At 34.1% G+C, this 27,751-nt stretch overlaps 1 protein-coding gene across 1 annotated transcript in view; it reads right to left on the bottom strand.

Annotated features, from left to right (window-relative positions):
- Positions 1–27,751, bottom strand: part of LOC109063759 (AT-rich interactive domain-containing protein 3B-like) — a 43,444-nt gene that overhangs the window by 10,610 nt on the left and 5,083 nt on the right. The window contains exons 3-4 of the mRNA XM_042775757.1: positions 7,064–7,138; positions 6,486–6,558 (exon numbers count right to left, since the gene is read on the bottom strand). Of these exons, the coding sequence (XP_042631691.1) occupies positions 6,486–6,558; positions 7,064–7,138 (148 nt within the window). The remainder of the gene's footprint in view (positions 1–6,485; positions 6,559–7,063; positions 7,139–27,751) is intronic.

Here is a 27,751-nt window from a genome sequence, read left to right as displayed (position 1 = left end):
AAGGAATCTGCTGTATTTAGTCCGACTCGTGCCACATGACAGATTTATTCATACACAGAGTCAAGACGAGTCTGTCTGATCCAGCAGCAGGACATACAGTACCTACTGCGTGTTTACATGCCACGAGAACAGAGAGCACACACCACAGCTGTGTAACACGCACAATACTGCAGGAACATGCATGAATATTACAATCTGTGTTTGTGCAGCAAACTAACTTGATCCATCCAAATCTTGTCAGGGATGTTGACAGTGATGAGGAATATCCTGAAACCCTCAAAAAGAAACAAACCTGATCATGCCTCTTCCTCTGTGCAATAAAATAACACAGTCGATGGAAAACTACGTTGAAACATTTCCATATGCGCACAAAAACATGTCATACATGACAGAGAGAAAAACGAAAATCACAAGCAAATCCTGCCAGAAAAAAAATTTCCATTTTCTGCATCAAACGAGTCGCATTTGTTTAGGAGAACTGAAGGAACCATCACTTGTCTGATTATCAGCCTCGCATCTTACTGTCTGTTAATAACGTCTGGATCAAAAATTAGCATGAAACATCTGAACTAAGCACTCTAGATGAGAGACCAGAGATTGTTGAATTATTAAGATTAATACTGTTCATATGTTATAGATTTACTATAATTTTTTTTTTTACATTAAAAAAAAAAAAAATCTAGATAGATGCATGATTTGAGGAATGATTCGTCATGTCTGCAGCAAAAATGGTGCAGAACCAATTACAGACAGGGTTATTAGGCAATTAAAACCTTAAAAAATTGTTACTTTAAATAAAATAAACTTTAAATAAAATAAAATAAATATTTTCAGACTGAACTAATTATTGACTGAATCAGGATTATTAAAGTTAATTAAAACCACGCAAAAAATGAAATAATTTTTGTTACTTTAATAAAATAAACTTTAAGTTAAATCAAATATATATTTTAAATTGAACCAATTATAGACTGAACCAAGTTTATTACAGTTAATTAAAACCACAAAAATATTTTTTGTTACTTTAAATAAAATACACTTTGAATGAAATAAAATAAAATAGATTTTTTTAGACTGAACCAATTATAGACTTAACCAGGGTTATTAGTTAATTAAAATCACAAAAATAAAAATAAATAAATAAATAAATAAATAAATAAATAAATAAATAAATAAATAAATAAATAAATAAATAAATCAAATATTAAATTACTTTAAATAAAATAAAATTTAAATGAAATAAAAGATATATTTTAAACTGATCCAATTATAGACTGAACCAGGGTTATTAGTTAATCAAAACCACACACACACACACACACACACACACACACACAAACACACACACACACACACACACACACACACACACACACACACACACAAATAAATAAACAATAAAAAAATAAAAAAAATAATAACTTGAAATAAAATACACTTTAAATGAAATAAAATAAAAAAAAAATATTTTTTTTTAAGACTGAACCAATTATAGACTGAACCAGGGTTATTAGTTAATTAAAAACACAAAAATACTTTAAATCAATTATTATTGAAATAAATGTAAATTTAAATAAAATACAATTTAATTAATACATTTATCTGTAATTATTTTATTTCAGCTATTTAACATTTCTCATTTTCATATAGTTTAACTTGATAGACTAAAATAACAAATTAATACTAAAATAAAAAAAATTAAAAAAATTAATACATACAAAAATTACAAAAAAAAAAAACTAAAATAAAAAAAAAACTAAAATGAAAACAAAATATTAATTAAAAAAATATAATCATATCTCAGTGACACACAAAAGAAAAATTCTGAAAATCAATAGCGTCTGAACAACACTAGATGCAACTTTCCACAAACAATGAGACATCTTTCACGATATCTTGGTTTGTGTTCCACAGAGGATTAAAGGCAGTAAAGCGCACTACACTGAGCACAGATGAGGGCTGTAACGTGACTCCTGAAGACAGGTCACCTGCACAGATAAAACCAAGAGGAGAGCAGGACACTCAAAAGACTCGACGGTGCGAAAAGTGAGACGCCAATTTAAGTGTAACTAGAGTCTGTGTGATCCTCTGGGGAAGCAGAAGAGATCGGGATCTGATCAACACCTCACTGAAACACAAGCTGGAGTCACCGAGAAATACAGATCAGATCAGAGCCGGATTCACATGCTGCTTATTCTGGACCATAAACACTGATGCTTTCACATCCTGATGAAGAGAGGAGATGCTCTCGGGTCACAGAGGTCACACACACACTGTCAGAGGTCAAATAAAGGAGAGCAACCCCCACCGTAATCAATGAGTTAGACGAAGCCATCAGCATCAGCTGCTCTTCACTTCATACACTACAGATCAGAAGCTTAGGCTCATTTCTTTGATCAAAAATACTGTAAAAATCTGAAATATTATTATAATTTAAAACAGCTGTTTTCTATGTGAATATGTGTTAAACTGTAATTTATTTCTGTGATGCGCAGCTGTATTTTCAGCATCATTACTCCAGTCTTCAGTGTCACATGAAAAATCATTCTAATATGATGATTTGCTGCTCAAGAAACATTTCTGATTATTATCAATGTTGAACACAGTTGTGCTGCACAATATTTCTGTGGAAACTGTGATACATTTAATTTTTCATGATTCAAAGATGAACAGAACGTTCAAAACAACAGCATTTCTTTGAAATAGAAGTTTATATGTGAAGATATGTTGCTTTCAATTTCTATTGCGTTTTGTAAAGGATATAAAAATAATCCAGTCTAACTAGTTTAAGTGAATCATTAGTGTATCATTAGTGAATCATTAGTGATTTACATGTCTATTATACTGTAGTGTATAATTTGGCAGTAACACTTTATATATATAATGCATAATAACATCATTTCAATATATTAATTATGCACCTTATAATGCATTGCATGTGCTCATGAATAATTGCAACCACAGTTATAATAGATTATAATACTCATTATTACACCGTTAGAAGGTATAATGCATTAAAACATGACCAACAAACCTTCAAATATTATAATGCATTTTAACTAAAAGACATAATGCATTACACTTATGAGTACCTTTATGAGGCATAGGCTATACATAAAGCCTTCAGAGTGTTACCAGTATTTGTGTTTTGTATTAGATGATTCTATGGGTGCTACATTTTGACAAAAACAAAGTGAACAGAATTTAGATCTGTCAAAACTAACTGGATAAGATTCATTAAATATATGCAATATTTCCAAAACAGTTAAAGCAACTGAAGATTAATCACAGCTAGCAGCGTGGAAGTGTGACGGGAGATTAAACAGGAAGTGCGGAAGGACAGAGACAGGAAGAGGGCATTTATATAGAAATGATAAATGCCTTTCAGCTTCACCATATAATTTAAAACACATCCCGAATGTTATTCTGGAGCGAAAACACATTTACACACACAACCTCATCTTATAATCAAAGATAAATATATAGATGCTGAGAATAAACGCCTTTGATTCAGGACGGACGGATTAAGGGGCAGATGGGATGACGGGCCCCGCCCTGCTTCTGTCTCGGAGAAATCACTCGTTTCTGCACGACTGCTGTTTTTCTGTTTCACTCATCCAAAGCCTTTTCGTTCTGGTGTTCATCTCTGCCTCGGCTCGATCAGACGTGTAGCTGTGCGTTTCAGAGGTTCATAAATCATGCTCCGAGACGCGAGGCCCCTAATCCAGCCCCGCAAACCCACTTTATCAAGTTTCAGAGGCCCCCGAGGCCCCGAATGCAGCTCCAAACACAGGAAGAACCAGCCGATAAATCAAAACAACATCTTATTTCAGCGCAGCGTCCTGTGAGGTGCGTTCTGGACATCTTCTGCTGGAAAGACACAAAACCCGACACTAACGGACTAGTTCAGCCTAAAAATGATCCTTAAAAAAATACAAATAATGCAAATTAATAAATACATCGCCCTCGTGTCAATCAAACCTGTTTGACTTTCTTTCCTCTGCAGGAAAACACAAAAGGAAATGATTGGAAATGAAAAAAAAAAAAAAAAAAAAACCTTCCAAAATCCAAAATTAGGAAGATAAATTCTGAATATCGTCAAAATTAGGAAAATGCTGAGATAAATTCTAAATATCATCAAAATTAGGAAAAATAATTAAGATAAATACTGTATATTGTCCAAATTTGGAAAAATCTTGAAATATATACTGAATATCATCAAAATTAGGAAAAATTGTGGGATAAATACTGGATATTGTCAAAATTTGGAAAAATATTGAAATATTGAATTTATTTCAATATTAGGAAAAATATACATAGTTAATATAGTCAAAATTCGTGCAAAAATATTAAAATATATACTCAAAACTGGGAAAATATTCAAATATATATTGAATATCGTCAAAATGTCACTCAAAAATATTTAGGCCTAAATTAAAGATTTATGTATTTTAATTGCATGTATAATTTCCTTCCAGTTGGATTACACAGTTTAACACTGCTACAATCAATTAAATTATTTCTGTAATAGTAATAATAAAACTGAACTGTTTTAAATACACAGTAACCAGCTGCTTTATATATTTATTATTAATAAATCCAATTTCATACATTTGAACTAACTGAATATTGCTTGTTTCAGCAGCTAACCATATTTTAAAAGTTTATTATTTTTAACTGAATAAATGTAAATCAATTCAAAAAAAAAAAATTTATGAATAAACAAATCATTTGAATAAATGCATTTTGCAAATATGATGAATCAAATCAAATCAAAAAGCTGCAAATAATTAATAATAAACAATGCCATGATTTGTTTTAATGCAGAAATCTGACGATGTATTGCTGACAAATATACATCTCATTCAGTTTATTACTTTATGTATATGAAGTGAAGCGGATTATCAAAAAATTATAAATATAGAGCATGACTTGGTTCAGTGCATCAGTTATTGATTGGATGTTGAGATGTGGGCGTGGCTCTCAAGTGTAAGTGGGGGCGGAGCTTAAGAGCACTAAGTCATTGGAGAAATTCTGCAAATGTCACCACAGAGAAGATCCAGTTATGATGTTTTGATTAAACATTACAAGGTCAAAAAAAAAATTTTGAACTGTTCATAAGACGATCTATAACATGCATTTAGAAAACAGATAATGGCATGATCTGATAAAGAGTATTTGAGGAATCGTGCACCTGTGACACCAGACGTCAAACCACAACTGTTGTGTTGAAAAACATCAGCATGACCTCCTTAACATCTCACGCTCGGATGTGTTCAACAGAAGCGCTCGTGCCGAACACACATGAATCAGGCCGGACGGCACAGAAAGAGCTGAAGGGAAAAACCACTCTGTTTGACACCTAAACAGCTCTGAAAAGCTCCAGCCGCTGCGTGCCATGAAACTGCAGCAGCATGTGGCTTTCCTGAAGCTCCTCGATACGGGGCCTCAAGCGCGGGCCCCTGACGCTCTGTTAAAAACAGCTGCTGAAATCACACACACACACACACACACAGTTCCCTGTATTTAAGCACTCGACACGGAAGTGAGATTCTGCGGTTTTGCTTCCTTTCCTTCTCACAGAGAGACACTTGACGAGACGTGATCTTCAGCTCTGGAGACACAGCAGGACTTTCCTTTTCTTCTCTTTTTTTTGTACAGCAGGACTTTCTAAACTAGTTGGTTATCATGATGATTGACTTAAGAAACACTAATGCAAAAGTGTCACCGAGGCTGCATTTATTTGATCAAAAATACAGTAAAAACAGTGAAATATGATTCCAATTCCAATGCAAACATCTGTTAAAATGTAATTCATTGCTCTGTATTTTCAGCATCATTACTCCAGTCTTCAGTGTCACATGATCTTCAGAAATCATTCTAATATGATGATTTACTGCTCAAGAAACATTTCTGATTTTTATCAATGTTAAAAAAAAACATCCCAATATTTTTGTGGAAACCGTGATACATTTTATTTTTCAGGATTCACAGATGAATAGAAAGTTCAAAAGAACAGCATTTATTTGAAACAGAAATCTTTTGTAACATTCTAAATGTCTTTACTTCACTTTTGATAAATGTAATGAATTAAAGTATGAATTTCTTAGAAATACAAATATTTTTTGGGGTCTGATCCTACTACATGCTGATATGAAGCACCGCTGTGTGTGTGATTTTGTGTTGAAATATTTTGTGTCCTTCACATGTGTGAACTTGCAGTGGCCCCTGACGGGCCCCTCAACATTCAGCACAAATAAACACACATCCAGATCTTCAGGTTTCAGTCCAGACATGAAGCATCAATCACACAGGCTTCACACTAACAAAACACACACATACATGCATGCACATGCCTAAGAACACACACACACACACACACACACACACACACACACACACACACACACACACACACACACACACACACACACACACTCCACTATCAGACTGAAATCATGTGTATTCAGATGAATCTCTCTCACCTCGTTTCTGCATGAAGGTGAAAAGGTCGTCCAGGAACTCCTTCCTGTGCGGGTCGTTATCCAGCTCATATAACTATCAGACACAAACTCAAAATCAACATCTTCATACACACCCATCTGAAATGAATCATCCCTGAATCAATTAAATTAACAAACACACTGGTGTAGGATTTACTTCGAAACAATCTTCAATAATTGCTAGTAAATGCCACAAGTATCAAATTAATTAAACATGACATTTTTAAGTAGAAAGAATAAAATGGTATTTGCAAAACACGCTAAAAACAATTTTTGTTTTATTTACAAATATTTAAAAAATATTTTTTTTACAGTGCTGACATACAGATTTAAGTCAATTAAACAATAATAAAAATTATATAAATACTGCATACATTGATATAATACTGCACCTTAAAATAAAATGGATGAATGAAATCAGTCCATTAATACACAATGAAATAAACATTTGGTCTAGGATTTACTTTTTAGACAACTTTTATGGAGAAAATGCTAGTACATTTCACATATAATTACGAAAAACAGATTGTAGTAAATTAATTAAACATGGATAAACTCACCTTGGCGAAATCTCTGGATGCTTCCCCTCTTCCACGAGCAACATCCGCATCATCCGACCAGGATACACCGCCGTTCTGCACACACACACACACACAGGAAACAGTAAATAAGGTTGTGTGTCTTCCTCCCCTCATGTCCTCTGACCTCCAACACACACACACACACACACACACACACACACACACACACACACACAGACACACACACACACACACACACAAATGTGTGTCTGTCTGATAAAAGCAGTTCTAGCTGCACTCAATGAAACTGCTCAAATAATGACTGTTTCCAGACAGGTTTTCTTATACTCTCATTGTCCTGCAGAGGCTTTAAAGGCATTATTGGGTTTAATTCTCGTAAAACTAGAGTTTTTGTCAGCTTTATAGGCTATTTCATAGCATCAACATTCAGCAAACAATACATATGCAATAAATATAAACATTTTATGAAATTAAAAAAAGACTTTTTTATATTCATAATAATAACTATAAAATAACAACACTATTGTGTCTTAACTGATGAATTTAATAACATTAACACTTATTTTTATGTGAAGCTGCTTTGAAACTCTGTATTGCATAAAGCGCTATAGAAATAAAGGTGACTTGAAAGTTTACATAAAAGATTATGTAAAAGTATTTGAAAAATTGTAAAAGTTTTTCTGGGTTTTACAAAATAAGTCCTTCAAAGTACATCCTACGGTGGACAAAAAGCACAAAACAGATTTCAATTCTGAAAACAAAATAACAAATTACAAACGCAAATGCAAATCTAAAAAACAAAATAACAATTCAGAAAACACAACGATTCAGAAAACATTATAACAAGTCAGAAAACAAAATGACAAATTCAAAACAAAACATTTCAGAAAACAAAACAACAATTCAGAAAACATTATAACAAATCAGAAAACAAGATGACAAATTCGAAAACAAAGTAACAAGTCAGAAAACACAATGACAAATCAGACAAACTGGAAGAGGTAGGTATAGTTTGAGACAGTGCCATTGGTTTGGGATTACTCACCGCTGACAGGACGAGACATCTGTCAATCAACGTATACAGAAAGAACCAGCTTAAGAACAGCAGAGTCGTGGTAGAAAGTTCAGAGATGGTCTTAAAGTAGCTCAGTTTAAATGTATTGTATGAATTGTGCTTACTATGGAATAAAACATATGGAGTGTCTATTTACACTTTGTGCAAATAACCGGACTTGTTATTTTGTTTTTGGATTTTTCATTGTGTTTTCTGACTTGTTATAATGTTTTCTGAATTGTTGTTGTGTTTTCTGAATCGTTATTTTGTTTTTTAGATTTGCATTTGCGTTTGTAATTTGTTATTTTGTTTTCAGAATTGTAATCCGTTTTGCACTTCTTGGCCACCGTAATATCCTGATAAAAATCTCATGATCCAAGCCAAAACTAAAACTAAGAATAAAACCATAAAAAAAAAAAATGTTATTTTATTTCACCAACATTTCTCATTAAACTAAAAAAAATCTGTATGACGATTTCATAAATCAAAAACCAACAAATGCTCTGAATCTTAAAATCAGTACAACACATGCTTTCGTACTGCTTGTGTTCAGTCTCTTAAATATGCAAGCTGATCCTCATTTTCTCCCTGACGGCTGTATTGTTTCTCATGTCTGTCTAAATCTGTTAGCATGTTTACAGTAAGCGGCGGGTTAATCACATTACCGCGGGGCGTGAAAGGATCGCTGACAGCTAAATAAGAGTCAAAAATAACTCTTATCTCTGATGCTCAGACTCATTTCACTAGGTCACAGAGAGATGGGCTCTTCTGAGATCACAAACCAGACACAGAAAACGAAACAAAAGAAAACCACAAGTACTACTTCAGACAAGTTCAGAATCAGAGGGAGTGTCAGTGTCTCAAATATCAGATGAATCTCTGAAATCCAGACAAACTTGCTCTGCACACATAAATACAGCCTCTGTGCACATATTACTGTCATTATCTGTGACGTGCTGAGCTCACATGTTTACACACATAACCTGACTGAACTATCAAAAATAAATGAAAACTAACAGATTTGAAAAATAATTGAAGGCTAATGCACAGAACTGTTTATTTGCACTAGCAGGAGAAGTTTGGGACACATGGACTATTTCTGTATTACAGTGATAAACTCTGAAATAACATTCAAGGAGGTCTGGAAATGATGACCTGATCGAATAACATGAAAACGCTGTTATAGTTGAGCTCCTTTGTCTTGAAGAAAAATGTAAATATTCTTGCAATGCCGACGTCATGGGTTCAGTTCCCAGGAAATGCATGACCTGATTAAAAAAAATCAATTGAATGCAATGCAAGTTGCTTTGGATCAAAGAACCTGCCAAATACATTAAAGTGAATGTAAATGTAGAGGTTCTGAGTCGTAAAGTGAATGCAGGTTTAGAGTAGAAATGCTCAGTTTTGGGAGTTTATCTGAGCATGTGTGGCTCTGGAAAGCCCCGTGTCAGGTGCTAATGTCCTGTTCTGCTCTCTCAGCATGATTCTTTAGAGCCGTCAATCTCTAATCATCATCAAATAATTGGGTCTTTGCATTCCACCTGTGGAGCATGGCGGGTTTACACGAAATCACTCAGTCGCTCTAATCTCACTCAAAGTGTGTAACCTGAGGAGAGTTTTAAACAAGAGCATCAACAGAACAACTCCAGGAGCAAAAACAAACAGCCTTGATCGAGCTAAACAAACACACCTCAACCAGATCAACAAACAACTCAACCAGGGGTGTATTCCAGAAAGCACTGTTAACTTACCATCTGTTAAACCCTGAACTCTCGGTTGATTAACCCCAACCTTGCTTTCTCAAGGTTTGTGGTTCCAAAAACATGTCCGGGAGTAAGTTCATTCAACTCAGAGTAGGGCTGGCCGATATATCGCATGTGATTGTCACACGCATTTCGTCAGTAAAGCCGGTTCCCTGATTACTGCTAAATCGCCATCACCTGCTTTCAAATGGAGCGGCATTTAATATACAGACATTCTCAACAGAGCGACGAATCGTTGAGTCAACAAAACACAACTCAACCAGATCAACAAACAATTCAACCAACAAACAACTCAACCAGATCAACAAACAACTCCACAAACAAACAACTCAACCATATCAACAAACAACTCAACCAACAAACAACTCAACCAGATCAACAAACAACTCCACAAACAAACAACTCAACCAGATCAACAAACAACTCAACCAACAAACAACTCAACCAGATCAACAAACAACTCAACCAGATCAACAAGCAACTCAACCAGATCAACACAAACAACTCAACCAACAAACAACTCAACCAGATCAACAAACAACTCAACCAACAAACAACTCAACCAGATCAACAAGCAACTCAACCAGATCAACAAACAACTCAACCAACAACAACTCAACCAGATCAACAAACAACTCAACCAGATCAACAAGCAACTCAACCAGATCAACAAACAACTCAACCAACAAACAACTCAACCAGATCAACAAGCAACTCAACCAGATCAACAAACAACTCAACCAACAAACAACTCAACCAGATCAACAAACAACTCAACCAGATCAACAAGCAACTCAACCAGATCAACAAACAACTCAACCAGATCAACAAACATTTCAACCAGATCAACAAACAACTCAACCAGATCAACAAACAACTCAACCAACAAACAACTCAACCAGATCAACAAACAACTCAACCAGATCAACAAGCAACTCAACCAGATCAACAAGCAACTCAACCAGATCAACAAGCAACTCAACAAACAACTCAACCAGATCAACAAACAACTCAACCAGATCAATAAACAACTCAACCAGATCAACAAACGACTCAACAAACAACTCAACCAGATCAACAAACATCTCAACCAACAAACAACTCAACCAGATCAACAAACAACTCAACCAATAAACAACTCAACCAGATCAACAAACAACTCAACCAACAAACAACTCAACCAGATCAACAAACAACTCAACCAATAAACAACTCAACCAGATCAGTAAACAACTCAACCAACAAACAAATCAACCAGATCAATAAACAACTCAACCAGATCAACAAACGACTCAACAAACAACTCAACCAGATCAACAAACATCTCAACCAACAAACAACTCAACCAGATCAACAAACAACTCAACCAACAATCAACTCAACCAGATCAACAAACAACTCAACCAACAAACAACTCAACCAGATCAACAAACAACTCAACCAATAAACAACTCAACCAGATCAGTAAACAACTCAACCAACAAACAAATCAACCAGATCAATAAACAACTCAATCAGATCAACAAACAACTCAACCAACAAACAAATCAACCAGATCAACAAACAACTCAACAAACAACTCAACCAGATCAATAAACAACTAAACCAGATCAACAAACATCTCAACCAGATCAACAAACAACTCAACCAACTCAACCAGATCAGTAAACAACTCAACCAAATCAACAAACAACTCAACCAACAAACAACTTAACCAGATCAACAAACAACTCAACCAGATAAACAAACAACTCAACCAACAAACAACTCAACCAGATCAACAAACAACTCAACCAACAAACAACTCAACCAGATCAACAAACAACTCAACCAGATAAACAAACAACTCAACCAACAAACAACTCAACCAACAAACAACTCAACCAGATCAACAAACAACTCAACCAGATAAACAAACAACTCAACCAGATCAACAAACAACTCAACCAGATAAACAAACAACTCAACCAACAAACAACTCAACCAGATCAACAAACAACTCAACCAACAAACAACTCAACCAGATCAACAAACAACTCAACCAACAAACAACTCAACCAGATCAACATACAATTCAACCAGGGGAGTATTCCAGAAAGCAGGTTCAACAAACTTTGTGTTCAAACTTGCACTCTGAGTTAACTTACTCTGAGATGGGAAGTTTTCGGTTTCTGAACAGCTGAACAGAGTTAGTTCAATTCATTCTGAGTATGCTGAGTCTAAAAACATAATTAGGTCAGATAAAGCTTTAAGTGTAAAAGGTTCATGAGTGTAGGCTACATGACTTTACAAACATTTGACATATTCAATAAATATCATTCAGTGTTTATTTCAATGTGTAGTTGCTTTTTCCACATAGTCTAATGCTCTTTTCACATAATTAAATGTTCTCTAATCCAACATACATTTTTTAATAAGTGTAATGAAATAAACATAGGACTATTCATAAGCCAACAGCAAGAAGAAGAGACTCGTATAATGGGAGGCAAAACCTGCACCAGCACCACTGACAGATGAAGAGGAGATGGCCACAATACCAATATTAAAATCCAACCGGGAAAAGAATAACTGTTGCTTTGGCATACATCTCGCACTACTCTTCCATCTGGCAGACTTCCATTCCATACAGTAATCAGCTTCATTTTCAGAAGGTACAATGGTGAGAATATGTGTATAATCAATGCATCCAACCACACTGGAAATCCTAAAGGAAATTCCAATTATTAGGTTACTCAGAGGTCGCAACAAGATGTTATCAAGTGAATGTCATTTACAAATGGTACCGCTCAAATAAATATGCATGTGGAAATGGCAAAATAAATAAATGAAATCAAATTAAATTAAATCCTAAAATTAAAAAAAATTCAGCAATAAAAGCAATAAGAAACAAAACAAAACAAACAAAAAAAAACATTTCTCAGGTTGTAAAGACAGCCGTGGGCTGTTTTTCACCATCAGCGGTGGAACAGGTTCCTGCAGTGGAAGAGAGTCAAACATGAACTCAAATCATCAAACCGCAGGGAGCTGCTGAACTGAAGCACCGAAGACAACTCACAAACACACAAACTCCCACACACACACTCGCATAGCACGCACACACACACACACACAAACACACACACACACATGCACACACACACACACACACACACACACTCGCACACACTCAAGCTCACGCTCACACACACACACACACTCACTCACTCACTCACATTTACTAACACACACACTCACACACTCACACACACACACTCACACACTCACTCACTCACATTTACTAACACACACACTCACACACTCACTCACTCACATTTACTAACACACACACACACACTCACTCACTCACTCACATTTACTAACACACACACTCACACACTCACACACACACACTCGCACATGCATGCACACACACACTCGCACACACTCACACTCAAGCTCACGCTCACACACACACTCACTCACTCACTCACTCACTCACTCACTCACATTTACTAACACACACACTCACACACTCACACACTCATACACACACACACGCACTCACTCACTCACTCACTCACTCACATTTACTAACACACACACACTCACACACTCACACACACACACACTCGCACATGCATGCACACACACACACTCGCACACACTCACACTCAAGCTCACGCTCACACACACACTCACTCACTCACTCACTCACTCAATAACACACACACACACACACACACACACACACACACACACACACACACACACACACACACACAAATACTCACACACACACACACTGGGCTGTTTTTCACCATCAGCGGTGGAACAGGTTCCTGCAGTGGAAGAGAGTAAAAAATGAACTCAAATCATCAAACCGCAGGGAGCTGCTGAACTGAAGCACCGAAGACAACTCACAAACACACAAACTCGCACACACACACTCGCACACGCACGCACACACACAAACACACACACACTCACGCACACATGCACGCACACACACTTGCACACGCACACACTCGCGCACGCACACACACACACACTCGCACACGCATACACTTCCACACGCACACACAGACACACACACACACTCACGCACACATGCACGCACACACACTTGCACACGCACGCACTCGCGCACGCACACACACACTCGCACACGCATACACTCCCACACGCACACACACAAACACACACACACTCACGCACACATGCACGCACACACACTTGCACACGCACGCACTCGCGCACGCACACACACACTCGTACACGCATACACTCCCACACGCACACACAGACACACACACGCACACACTCACGCACACACACACACTCGCACACACACTCTCACACACTCAGGCTCGGGCTCACGCTCACGCTCACACACTCACTCACTCACTTACACACACACACGCACGGACACACACACACTCGCACATGCACACACACACACACACACACACACACACACACACACACACACATCCACTCACACACACTCACACACGCACACACACTCGCACACACACACTCTCACACACTCACACTCAAGCTCAGGCTCACGCTCATACACACTCACACACACACACTGGGCTGTTTTTCACCATCAGCGGTGGAACAGGTTCCTGCAGTGGAAGAGAGTCAAACATGAACTCAAATCATCAAACCGCAGGGAGCTGCTGAACTGAAGCACCGAAGACAACCCACATTCCCTCAAGATGCTCATTCAGATGTTTCATAGACATCAGCCGCGGCGACCCGGGCAGGCTTGCGTTACACGTCTCTCTAAACGGCTTCGGGGGATACACACATTTGTCAGTGTTCATTGTTCTCCTGAATTTGCATCAGTACATCTCTCGTGTCTCCTGAGGTCTTGTGGAACGCTCAACATGAGCCCATCATGCAAATATCACGCCTGACTCAATGCAACCAGCACTTCCAAAAAAGCCTGATCCGATGAGCTGATGCAGAAAAATAACACTGAGCAAAATATTAAAGCTGACTTTAAGCAAACCCTTTCAGTATGGACTACAATTCAAATAGAATTGTTCAGTGCATCATGGAATTGATGCTCTATAAAAAAGAAGCCATAAATATACTACTGACTAATGTTTAGGCGTCATGTTACGCCTTGAACAGGGTTTGATGAGGGTTAAGCCTATTTTAAGACCAAGTAAAGAAAGGAATTTGAAGGGAACCCAATTCGTCAGTTTATTCTCTTCATGTAAATGTCTAGGGAGCACAATGAGTTGTATTTACTGTACAACACTTAAAGTTTGGAAATATACAACTTCCAGCAGATCTAAATGGAAATAACTTTCACTTTACTTCCGATCACACTGTGAATAAAAATGTTTTTGTATTTTTGTCTTGTTTTCCAGTGCAGATGTCTAAAGATTCTTAAAGAAGTCATGTTTTCGATTATGATTAAAACAAGATCTGCTTAGAAAAATCAACATAATTCAAAGGGAAAACAACTTTTCAGTCCCCACTGACAGATGTGTGTTCTTGCTTTAAGTGTAAACTCACTTCATTTATATATATATGTATCTCCACTTAAGGGCGTTTAGATATTTGTATTGGAAAACGAAAATACTTAAGAAGATATTTTGCCAGGCATGCAACATTTTTTCACGAATTTTATGAGACTTTCCACTCTGATTCAAGATGATTTAAGGCCTTAAATTGTGGAAGGGCTTTTTAAGAAACTCTGTTAAAATGCTGCCTATGTAGGGAGCTCACTATGTTTAAAAAAAACAAACAAAAAAAACACAATAAATACAAAGAATAAAGAAAGAATGCATGTCTTGACATCTTCTTTTAGGTTCAAAAGGAAGTGTGTTGCAGTGTGCCCTTCGGAGACAGATTGGAACGCAGCCCATTTTCTGTCCAGCTGCCAAAATTTGACGAATACATTTCACAAAAACAAACACGCTTTTGTCACACTGCCTTGAACGAGCCACTAACCACTGCTTACTAATCGCATCTAATACTGCTATTACAGAGTTAAGTCAAAGCTGAATATCAATAAGACAACAGTAAAAACGGTTTACACTGAGCGAGGGAGAGCCGGCCAGCCGGATTTGATTTTCTAAATGAATCTAATTTGACAAAGAGATCACACCAACCCAACCCCGAAATCAAATAAGCCAAACACAATTGATAAAGCAAATGAGAGTATAAAGCAAATGAGAGAGCAAATGAGAGAATTTACTCATTTCCATCCAGAGAAACAGGACAAGCCCCAAATTTGCATAACTAGTACTGAAACGTGATCTATTTGTGGCCAGCTGTCTGCGGCTGCCACCGAGCCTTCGGTTATTTCTGGTGAGGAGACTGTTGATTTCACGACACAAACGGCACGCGGTTTCACCGCTCCTTCGCTTCAGGTAATTCAACACAAGACCAACGACACGAGAAGAGGTTTTTCCAGATTGTGTCTGAGATGTAATCACAAATGACAAACTTTCACTTTTAAAGACTGGAGCCAAGAATCTTTCCAGCAAATGAACACGCAAGGGCTTTCTATTACAGGAAACCTTCTATACAGTAAACTGACTAAATAAAAAGACATCATATAGAGGTCGCTATGATGGATCCATTTACTTCAGATTTACTACAAAAGAAAGTCTCCAATAAAGTAAAACATCCTGAGACGTGGTTTAAAAAATATAATCAAATACGGTAAAAAGAAAAAAAGAAAACACTTCAGAAGTGAATCATACATGTTGTAATGTTGCGATATATATATATATATATATATATATATATATATATATATATATATATATATATATATATATATATGACTTAAAATGAATAAATAAAAAATGCATTTTAATTTTAATGTATAAATGTCTTATTTAATATTTTTTATATTTATTATTTTTTTAAATATTCATATACATATGTATATATATTATAAGTAATTAATATATTATATATATATATATTAAATTTAGTATGCTTTTTAAAATATATATAATTTAAAGTATAATTTAATAAATAAAAAATAATTTTATATATATATATATATATATATATATATATATATATATATAAAAAGACTTAAAATGAATAAATGAAAAATGCATTTTAATTTATACATTTTTTATGTATTTTTTATATTTATTATTTTTGTAATTTACATATACATATGTATATATATATTATAAGTAATTAATATATTATATATATTAAAATTAATATGCTTTTTAAAATATATAATCTAAAGTATTATATATATATATAATAATTTTTTATTTATTAAATTATTATTGAAAATTAATATGCTTTTTTATTTATTAATTTTAAGTCTTTATGTGTATGTATATATATATATATATATATATATATATATATATATATATATATATATATATATATATATATATATATATATATATATATATATAAACTTTTTCCTTTCTAACAAAATATATTGAAAACAAATATTAATAAATAATTATATTTATATACATTTATATGATTTTTGTATATGACAATGCAAATAAATTGTTAGTTGTTTTTATGACATTGTTTGGCTTAATATTCTTCTGTCTTATGAATATGGAAGAAGAATGAAAATCACTATTTCTGTCTGTTAAGCTTCTGTCTGTCCGTTTTTATGTGAGCTTGCGTTATCTGTAGTCGATCTCAAGTGCATTCATTTGATTGAACTCAGAGTCTATTGAGCGACGGCTTACATGACATCTGCTGCACTGTCATGGCAAAACCTTGAGCAAACATATGCAGAATAAGAGCGATCGCATGATTGGACTTTAAAGCTCTTCTACTGGAGTGCGTCACATATGCATTGCTCTTATTTGCCTGTTAAATTGTTGTTCAAATCTCAACATTCAAACATCAACCCATGCATGTTAAACAATGAGGACAAGAGAGACCACCGACAAACCTGCAGATCCTGATCCAGAACGAGAGACGACACCAATACTAACTGAAAGACTGAAACAACACTCGCTAAACCAGCAATCTGACCATTCAACACACAACAGACAAGAATCACTAACCACAGCACGTCCCTCTGCTGTGAACTTTACAAGAACTCAATGTTCCTGTTCATTCAAACTTCAATAACTCCACAGCTTCAGCAGGAATCATGACAAATATAACTAGCTATTGTGAGAAATTAAATAATGAGAAAATTACTAAATCAATGAGTAAATCAGACGCTGAATTTGATGACATCTCACGTACAAGTTCACTGAGAAAGTACTGAGAGCTCTGATTTATATACTGTAAACTTGCAATTCTGAAAAGAAATTGTGAGATATAAAGTCACAAATGCAAGAAAAAAGGACAAAATTTGAGACAAAAAGTAACAATAACCTTTTTTTATTCCATGGCAAAAAAATAAATAAAAGTCAGAACTAATTTAAATCTTGCAATTCAGATTTTTTTTTTTATCAGAATTTAAGAAAAAATAAAAATAAAAATAATATATATATATATATATATAGGCCTATAAAACTCTTGCAATACATATAAATATATAAATAAATATAAGATATAAAATTATGTCTTGCAATTCTGACTTATTTTTCTCAGAATATAAGAGAAAAGATAAAAAAAAAAAAAAAAAAAAAAATATATATATATAGATATATATATATATATATATATAATAATCAAAAAATATTTATTGTCTTACAATTGTGACTTTTTTCTCAGAATATAAGAAAAAAGATAAAAAGAAAAAAATATATATATATAATAATCAAAAAAATATTTATTGTCTTACAATTCTGACTTTTTTCTCAGAATATAAGAGAAAAGATAAAAAAAAAATATATATATATAATAATAAAAAAAATAGTTTAATGTCTTACAATTCTGACTTTTTTTCTCGGAATATAAGAAAAAAGATAAAAAGATAAAAATATATATATAATAATCAAAAAATATTTAATTTAATGTCTAACAATTCTGACTTTTTTTCTCAGAATATTAGAGGAAAGATAAAAAGAAAAAAATATATATATATAATAATCAAAATATATTTAATTTAATGACTTTTTTTCACAGCATCTCAGAATTCAGACTTTGCTTTTTGCAATCTGTAATGTGAGATATAAACTGAGAATTGCGAGGGGAAAAAAAAGGTCACAAAAAAGAAGATAAGATAAAAAGTCGCAATAACCTTTTTTATATATATATATTTTAATTCTGTACTAGAAACAAGCTTCCATAAGAGCTAAACGCTTCTGTTGATTCAAACCTCAATAATTCCAGTAAATAATTCACTGAACACAAAACTGAAGTCATGAAATAATGAGAAAATCAGTAAATGATGAGTCCCTTTACTTGATGACATCTCTCATAAAAATTCACTGAGAATCTCACGCTACCTTCAAGTTCTGTTAACGTCCTACTTAAGAATTTGTAAGTCATAATCAAATGAATTTAGCTAAAAAAATAAGTGTATTGAGCAATGTCAAATCTGAGTGACGAACACACAAAGTTTTTTTAGTGCCAGCGCCGGTACAACCAAATGAAGAGCAAATGACGCACATTAGATATGCAATCAAGGCTTTGTGTGTATTTTATCATTGTCACGCTGGCTTCAGAGTAATGAAGTGAAGCATTTAATGGAAATCTTGGCTGTTGTGCTTCACGTACGATATTCAAAACAAACAAAATCTGATCCTTCAGCAGATCCACAACTCCAGAGAAAAGTCAGAGAATCCCAGATAATAATGACATCATGATATTATAAACATTAACATCGTGATTTTCTGTAAAGCTGCTTTAAAACGACTTGTTTTGTGAAAAAATGTACACAGATAATCACACAGATAACAACAGTTTTAATGCTTTTGCATAAAACAAGTTCAGTTTACTTTATAAAAAAAGATGCTGTTGTGTAAAGTGCTTGCTATTTTCTATTAATATGAATATATCATATGGGATAACAACTGTTTAAATGTTTTGGCATAAAAAGTAAAACATTTAGATAAAAGAAAATCTTTTAATGCTTTGGCAGAACAAAGATTCTGCTTTGAAACAAAGGGTATTTTGAAAAGAACTATAAACAATGACTTCACTTGATATTTTCAATTAATATGAATTTCATGGATTTAGTGAATCTAATCATTGCAAATATTGCACAGGATAACAAGTATAAAAAAGGTACAATGTGATTAAAAAAAGCAGTTTTTAAAAATTAATTACAAGTTTTTAAAAATAAAAAATCAGCTGTTTTAATGCTCTGGTAGTGAAAAGTTAAGCATTTATTTTAAAGCTTTGGCACCAAAAAGCAAAAGCTGCTTTGATACAATGTGTATTGTAGAAAAACAAATATAAATACTTTATATAATATAAATCAGACTTGATTTATCAACTCACTAAAAAAATACCATACAGGAAAATATGAATCTATTTTAATGCTTTTGTGTGAGGAAGAGTTATTAGACTCTGTATTTGAGTTAAAAACGTCTTAATGCTGGATGTGTTTCATCTTTTGTCTTCTCCAGATGTTAACTGATGGACTGGAGTGCTGTGGATTACTTGTGGATTATTGTGATGTTTTTATCAGCTGTTTGGACTCTCATTCTGACGGCACCCATTCACTGCAGAGCATCCATTGCTGAGACACTGATGCAGTGCTACATTTCTACAAACCTGATGAAGAAACAAACGCATCTGCATCATGGATGGTCTGAGGGTGAGCACATTTTCAAATAATATTAATTTTTGGTGAACTGTTCCTTTAAGGCCAGCATCTGTATTGCTCGTAATAGAGAGCGGAATATCAGATCATCTGCACCGTTGCAGTTGTGCAGCATTGTGCAGGTGCTGGTGATGTGTTTCACACAAGCAAACCACATTTTCTTCAGAAAAATCTAGATTAGATGCAATCTAGTTTATGATCTTCTCCTCCTGCGCTCTAAAGCTTTTCTCTGTCGCTCATTCGATGGCGGTCACATTCAAGTCGGCACAAGGCCAGACCTGCTGACAGCGTTCTCCTGCGGGGAAGAGAGGTCTGCGAGAGGTCAAGCTGAGATCACAGGCAGGTTTCTGCACATCTGACGAGCATCTGTGTAATTCTGTGTCTCCTCACGCTTTGACGGACAGAAAAACACAATCAGAGCAATTAGTTTACATCAGTATGATGCTCTAGCGGCTTCTGAATCTGGACATTTTCAGCGTGAAAAACCTCCTGCACTCTTGCGTCTATATTGTGTTCCAGAATTTAATTTAGATTTCTTTTCACCTATTATCACCAATCACAAATGTTTATTAGTGAGCTTATGAATGCAATGCAATCAGAAGCGTCTACATTAGTCACCACCGAAAATGAATTTTCAAATTCATAAAAAGCAGTAAAAAAAATAAAAATAAATGGTTCTTCGCTAGAATATGACTTGCTGTTTCCCGAAGACAAAAATATTTGAATTTCTGTCATAATATTGCATCCCTAACTTGTCACGAGTTCCTTATTTTATAATCTACTGTACATACTTACATTATGCACCTGTTGTGTAAATGCATCGAAGCAGCATTAAATATAGAAATAAACATAAAAGCCATATCAGATGCAGCTTCTGTTCCTCCTCTGCAGTGTAAAGATGGCTTTTGTTGGTAAAACTGTACTAATAAAAGTCTACAGTATTCTGACTGATTGAAGCATTGGCCAAATTGATATATTAAACACTGATATATTAAATAAAGGTGATTATAAATAATGCAATTGGGAATCAAATATTGCACAAAAACAATATAACAGAAAAGTTCCTTGAAAGTGCATCTGTTGGATTGTAAAGGTTTTAGGAGCAGCGTCTCCAAACGTGCCTCTGCTGCTCCTCAGCTGGTCTTACTGGCTGTTATTGATTCTCCTGGGAATCTGTCACGTTTGAGGACTTCACTCTGTAATTCCGATCGGAATGTTTCGCTCCCAGACCCTCCCCCACATTCAGGAACGCTATTCCTGGACCCGAGGAATCTTCAGCACGGGACTGTGAGGGAGTCGACAAACACACCCTAGACACACACACACACACACACCCACACCCTAAACACACTTACACACTTACACACACACACACACACACACACCCTAAACACACGATTAGATAGCCATGGATCAGCGCTGCGAGACAGGAGGAGCAGACTGAGCAGAACGTGTTCGGTTGCACAGATTAAAGAGGTTTAACTCCAGTTTCTGCTCATTTCTGCTGTGTTCAGACTTGTATACTTCTCATACTGTTTCTGCAGAGTGTAGCATATTCACAGGATGACCAGCTATACTTGCAGAAACAGCTGAAAACACACAACGCTCTAATCATTGCTGAATGAACAGAAGCAGCATAATCCACAATATTCATGTCTTGTTTTCTTTTCTTAACTCATCACTTGATAAGACTTTCAAAAGAATAATTTTATGCATATTTGCATTCAAAAATAGCATTTTCTTTATTTGTAACTTTCTCAAACCACAATATTCATTGATCATTTTGTCTTATCTTGACTTATTGTTTGATAAGACTGTCAAAATAACAATTTTATACATATTTGCATTCAAAAATAGCATTTTTTTTATTTGTAAGATTTTTACAAACCACAATATTCATTGATACTTTTTTCTTATCTTGACTTATTGTTTGATAAAGACTTTAAAAAAAATTATTTTATACATATTTGCTTAAAAAAACAGCATTTTCTTTATTTGTAACTTTCTCAAACCACAATATTCATTGTTTATTTTTTCTTATCTTGACTTATTGTTTGATAAGACAACTAATAACAATTTTATACTTGCATTAAAAAAATTAATGTTTTTATTTGTAACTTTCTCTCAAACCACAATATTCATTGATTATTTTTTCTTGTCTTTTTTAACAGACTATCAAACTATTATACAAAATTAGATTAAAATAGCCATTTTTTTATGTGCAAGTTACTCACAAACCACTATATTAATTTATTAATTTTCTCTTTTTTGACTTATTATGTAACAAGACTGTCAATTAGGGATCTTTTCCCACAAAACTTGATTAAAAATAGCCTTTTTATATTCCTAAGTTACTCTCAAACCATATCCATTTAGATTTTTTTATTTGTCTTTTCTTGACACGACTGACAAAAGATTATAGATTTTTATACATTTATACAAAACTGGATTAAAAACTGCTATCTGCACGAGGATCAGGTCAAGTGTCAGTAGTGTACTATTGTTGGAAACATGCAGTGTAATTATTATGCCCTTTGTTCCACATGTACAGTACACAGTACAGTAGCGATCCGCTCTGAACACAACCTGAGCGCTCAAGTGAACATCACAAACACAAGCGTCGAAGGATTTCATGCAATGACGCAAACCTTGGGCCCTCATAACATCAACCCACACAAACAACCCACAATCCCTCAGCACTACGCCATTAAACAGAGCAAACACAGTCTGTCTGGTTACAGAACAACATATTTGGACCAGACTGCACACACACTATTGGACGAGAGCTGAACTGGATGATGACATCACTGAATCATCAAAGAACTGACTTCAGCTGGAAAATCACTCTGTTATTGACTCTGTGAAGCTGCTTTGACACGATCTGAATTATATAAAGTGCTTTAGAAAATAAAGGTGACTTGATACATTTACTGCGAGAAAATAAAGCATTCGAACATGACCGAGGAGATGGGTATTTAACCCGTTAACTATAACTTTTAAAAACATTTTTACATTAAATATAAATATTAGTAGAAAAACTGGAAATCGGAATTACTAAAATAAATTTAAGCACTGAAAATACAAACTAAATATAAGTGAACATAAAAAACACACATCGAATGACTAAAACTGAACTGAAATTAAAACGTCAAATAAAAATGTCAAATCAATTAATCATGATTAATCACATCCAAAATAAAAGTTTGTGTTTACATAGTATGTGTGTGTACTGTGTATGCATATTGTGGATATTTAAGAAATACATGTAATATTTCTCAACTGTTTTTTTAACCTGGTTAAATTAACAAAATTAAGTTAAATTTGTATTTGTATGCAATATATATCACAATAGTGTGTGTATGTATGTTTATATATGTATGTGGGTCAAAGATGAAAAAGGGTTTAAGCATAAAAAAATGAGTGTAATACTGCTTTAAATTGTTGTTGCCCCCCCCCCCCCCCCAAAAAAAAAAACTGTTTAATTTAATTGCAATTTTGTTTTTGTTTTTCTGAGCGAAAAATAGATATCATAGATTTTCCACTGATTTACAGAAGAGACCCACTGAAATATCATTCAGTGTAACAATCTCGTCAGGCATATTTACAACAAAAATCAATTTATGACATATTAAAAGACGAATTACTTTCACCCCAAACACTAATTAGTTGTAATTTTACATTTTTAAAATGTGCCACTATCCTAGGTTTTTCCTATTTGTCAGTATTTTTTTTTACTCATTTAAAACACAATCAAATTTAATATGCACCCTTATTCTTTTATATATTTTAATATAAACGCAAGAATAAGCATGCTTGAATTTTACATAAATATTGTTTACATTATTTCAGCCAATTTTTGACATTTTATTCTCCAAGAACTTATTGGAAACCTTAAAAGTAGACACTTTAGTTACATTTAATGTGCTTTGGACATAAAATCACTTTTGTAAATTTCTTTTGATGCGGAGATCTTAACGTCTTTGACCCATGCACACACACACACACACACACACACACACACACACACACACACACACACACACACACACACATATATAGTTTGAGTGGTGAGTCACTGGGCATCTGCAAGGTATCCGTCCAGAATGCCTGATGGACAGCGACGCTGAATAAATAATAGATCAGCTTTTACCTGCAGTGTGTGTCTGAGACACAAATGGAAATGACCCACTGAAAATAATGGAGGAAAAATCAGTTCATTTGAAAATAACAAACCTTTAAAAACAATAGCATTGTGAACTAAAATGAAAACGGCTGCTTTAATTTGGATTCGCCTCACTTCTGACTGCATCAGATCTGCTAATGGAAGCCAAACGCGTGCGAGGATCCCACATTCATTATGCATGAGCGTAAACGAGGCCATCATTCCTTCAGTCAGAGCTTACACAATCCACATCGATCCCATTCAATTATGCAACGGATCGGGGTTTGAGAGTGACGCCAGAGCCAAACCATATCAGCTTTACAATCACCAATATCAGTAATCTCCACTCGGTCATATCAGGGTTATCACTGTCAACTAAAACCATTAAAATAATTCTGTTACTTTAAATAAAATAGTAATCATTTATATTAAATTAAATACATGTATATATAAAATAAAATATAATAAAATGAAATATAATTTAATAAGCTGAAATAAAATAAAACCAACTAGAAAAAAAATACAATAAACTGGAAAATATTTTTTTGCAACATTTCTCACTTTCTTTTAATTTAACTTGAAGAACTAAAAAAATTAATTAAATAAATCCCAGTAAAATTAGACATAAATATGACAAAAACACACAACAAAATACTAAAACTGTAACTGAATCTCAAGTGAAATATAAAAATAAAATCTAATTCAAAATATTAATGAAAACGATAATCAATGATGAGTTTTTAATGTCTACTTGGCCTTTTTCATTCTGTAAATATTGTCTAAAAAAATCAAGCATCATCTTACCAACATTAAATCATGAAATAAATATTATAATTTTTCTTTAGATATAATTTAGTACAATTTCTTTTACTAGCAGTCTCATAATTAATATTAACCCAGCTCATTAGCTCATAAAGCTATTAATAAACAAGATTTAGAAAACGTTTAAGATGAAGAACACAGACATCACTGCTTCATACCAACAACCCACATATCTACATAAAAATAAGATATATGATGTTTTGAAGAATGTTGGGAACCAAACAACACTGGACCCCACTGACTTTCACTGTTTGGACCGAAAACATTGAGACATTTTCTTAAAATATCTACTTATTTATTTATTTATCTGTTTCAGTCACACAGGTTTTAAGAGAACACAAAATATACTTGCTACTGTAATCTGTTAAAAAGAAGAGCTTTCCAATGAATCCCATCTATGATGATATTTTAATCTAGAGATTATCAGAAAAATTAACAGTATTGTACTTAAAAATGCATAAATAAACAGGGTCCAGTTCCTATTCAAGTTTGCAAACTCATCAAAGAAATAATTTTTTTTTTATTTATAAAATAAAATAATTATAATATATATATATATATATATATATATATATATATATATATATATATATATATATATATATATATATATAACAAAAAAAGCTAATCAGCATATTAGAATGATTGGAGTAATGATGCTGAAAATTCAGCTGCGCATCACAGAAATAAATTACAGTTTAACAGATACTCATATAAATAACAGCTATTATAAATTGGAATAATATTTCATATTTTTCGCTGTATTTCTGATCAAATAAAGGCAGCCTCTGTGAGCAGAAGAGACTCCTCTGTTGTACACACTGGTGTGAAGCTCTGAACATGAACACACCAGTAAACTGATGATTCGGTCTGTATTCCAGTCTTCTGATCGATCAATCAAGCATCTGAACATCTGAACGTGACACAACATCCCGTCTGATGGCTTCAGGAAGGAATTTACAGCAGAGACACTATTAAAACAAGAGCGTGGTCCCGCTGTCTCTCAACCTCCCCCTAAACCACGCAACCTGAAACCAGCGGCCGTGATGAGGTGTCATTATATACTGCTGGCCACACGTAACGACAGAACACATAAAAGACAGGAGACAAAGACAGAGACGGACACGTCTCACTCCCTTCCCCCGTCTGACTTTCCTCTTCCTGGTTTCAGTATGACAGTCGTGTCAGGGTTAGGAAATGATCACAAACACGCTTTATCCTTCAGATCAGAATCAGCAACATGTGCACGTGCCACAATGAGGGATTTTCCACAGCTGCTGCGTGACAATTAGTCATAGTTAGGTTTTATGGGTTTATTTTGCATGCATTTTGTAAATTGTTGAGTACATGTGAATCTGACCAGAAAATATTACTCATTTAGTTTAGTTCGTTTCTGCCATAGGATGAAAAATAAAAGAAAAAGGCAGTTGAAACTTTTTATCTCAAAATTCAGCCTTTTTTCATGCAATTCTGAGAACGGTGAGATACAAACTCACAATTCAGAGAAAAAAGTCAGCATTGCAAGATATAAACTCAAAATTCAGAAAAAAAAAGTCAGAATTGTGAGAAAAACTCAAAATGCAGAGAAAAAAAATAGCAAAAAGAAAAATCAGAATTGTGAGAAAAAGAGTCAGATTTGCAAGATATAAACTCAAAATTCAGAAAAAAATTGAGGAAAAGACTCAGAATTGCAAGACAAACAAAAAAGTCAGCATTGTGAGATATATAATCAAAATTGCAAGAATTGTAAGATATACAAATGATAAAGCACAGCGTTTAAAACATCAATAACACACCTAATGTGCATCTAAAGTGCTAAAAAGCTTCTCATATTACTCACGAAATGGCAAAGCAAGAAATACGCAATCGCGCAGACAGACAGAGCTCCTGAAAGTTTTTGTTAATATTTTGTATATAAATATTTTCTGCTTTCTTGTTAATTTTAGTTAAAGTTGCTGTTTAGTTAGTTTGCTGTTTTAAAATGTCTATATAGTTTATTCATTTCATTTCAGTTTAAGTTTATTGTTTTAGCACATCAAGTTCAGCTAAATTAAAATGAGAAATGCTGCCTTGTTATCTAGCCTTTTATTTTATTTCAAGTAACAATTATTGCACAACTATTGCAGTTATCTCAAATAATTGCGATTATATTAAATAACCACAATCAGACTATTAATCAATAATTGCGACAGTCCTAATCTTATTGTGATCGATGTGTGTTAATCTGAAG

This window comes from Cyprinus carpio, chromosome A18 (assembly GCF_018340385.1).
Source record: "Cyprinus carpio isolate SPL01 chromosome A18, ASM1834038v1, whole genome shotgun sequence".
NCBI lineage: Eukaryota > Metazoa > Chordata > Actinopteri > Cypriniformes > Cyprinidae > Cyprinus > Cyprinus carpio.
Note: the sequence above shows the minus strand (reverse complement) of the source record. Positions and strands in the feature narration are given on the sequence as shown.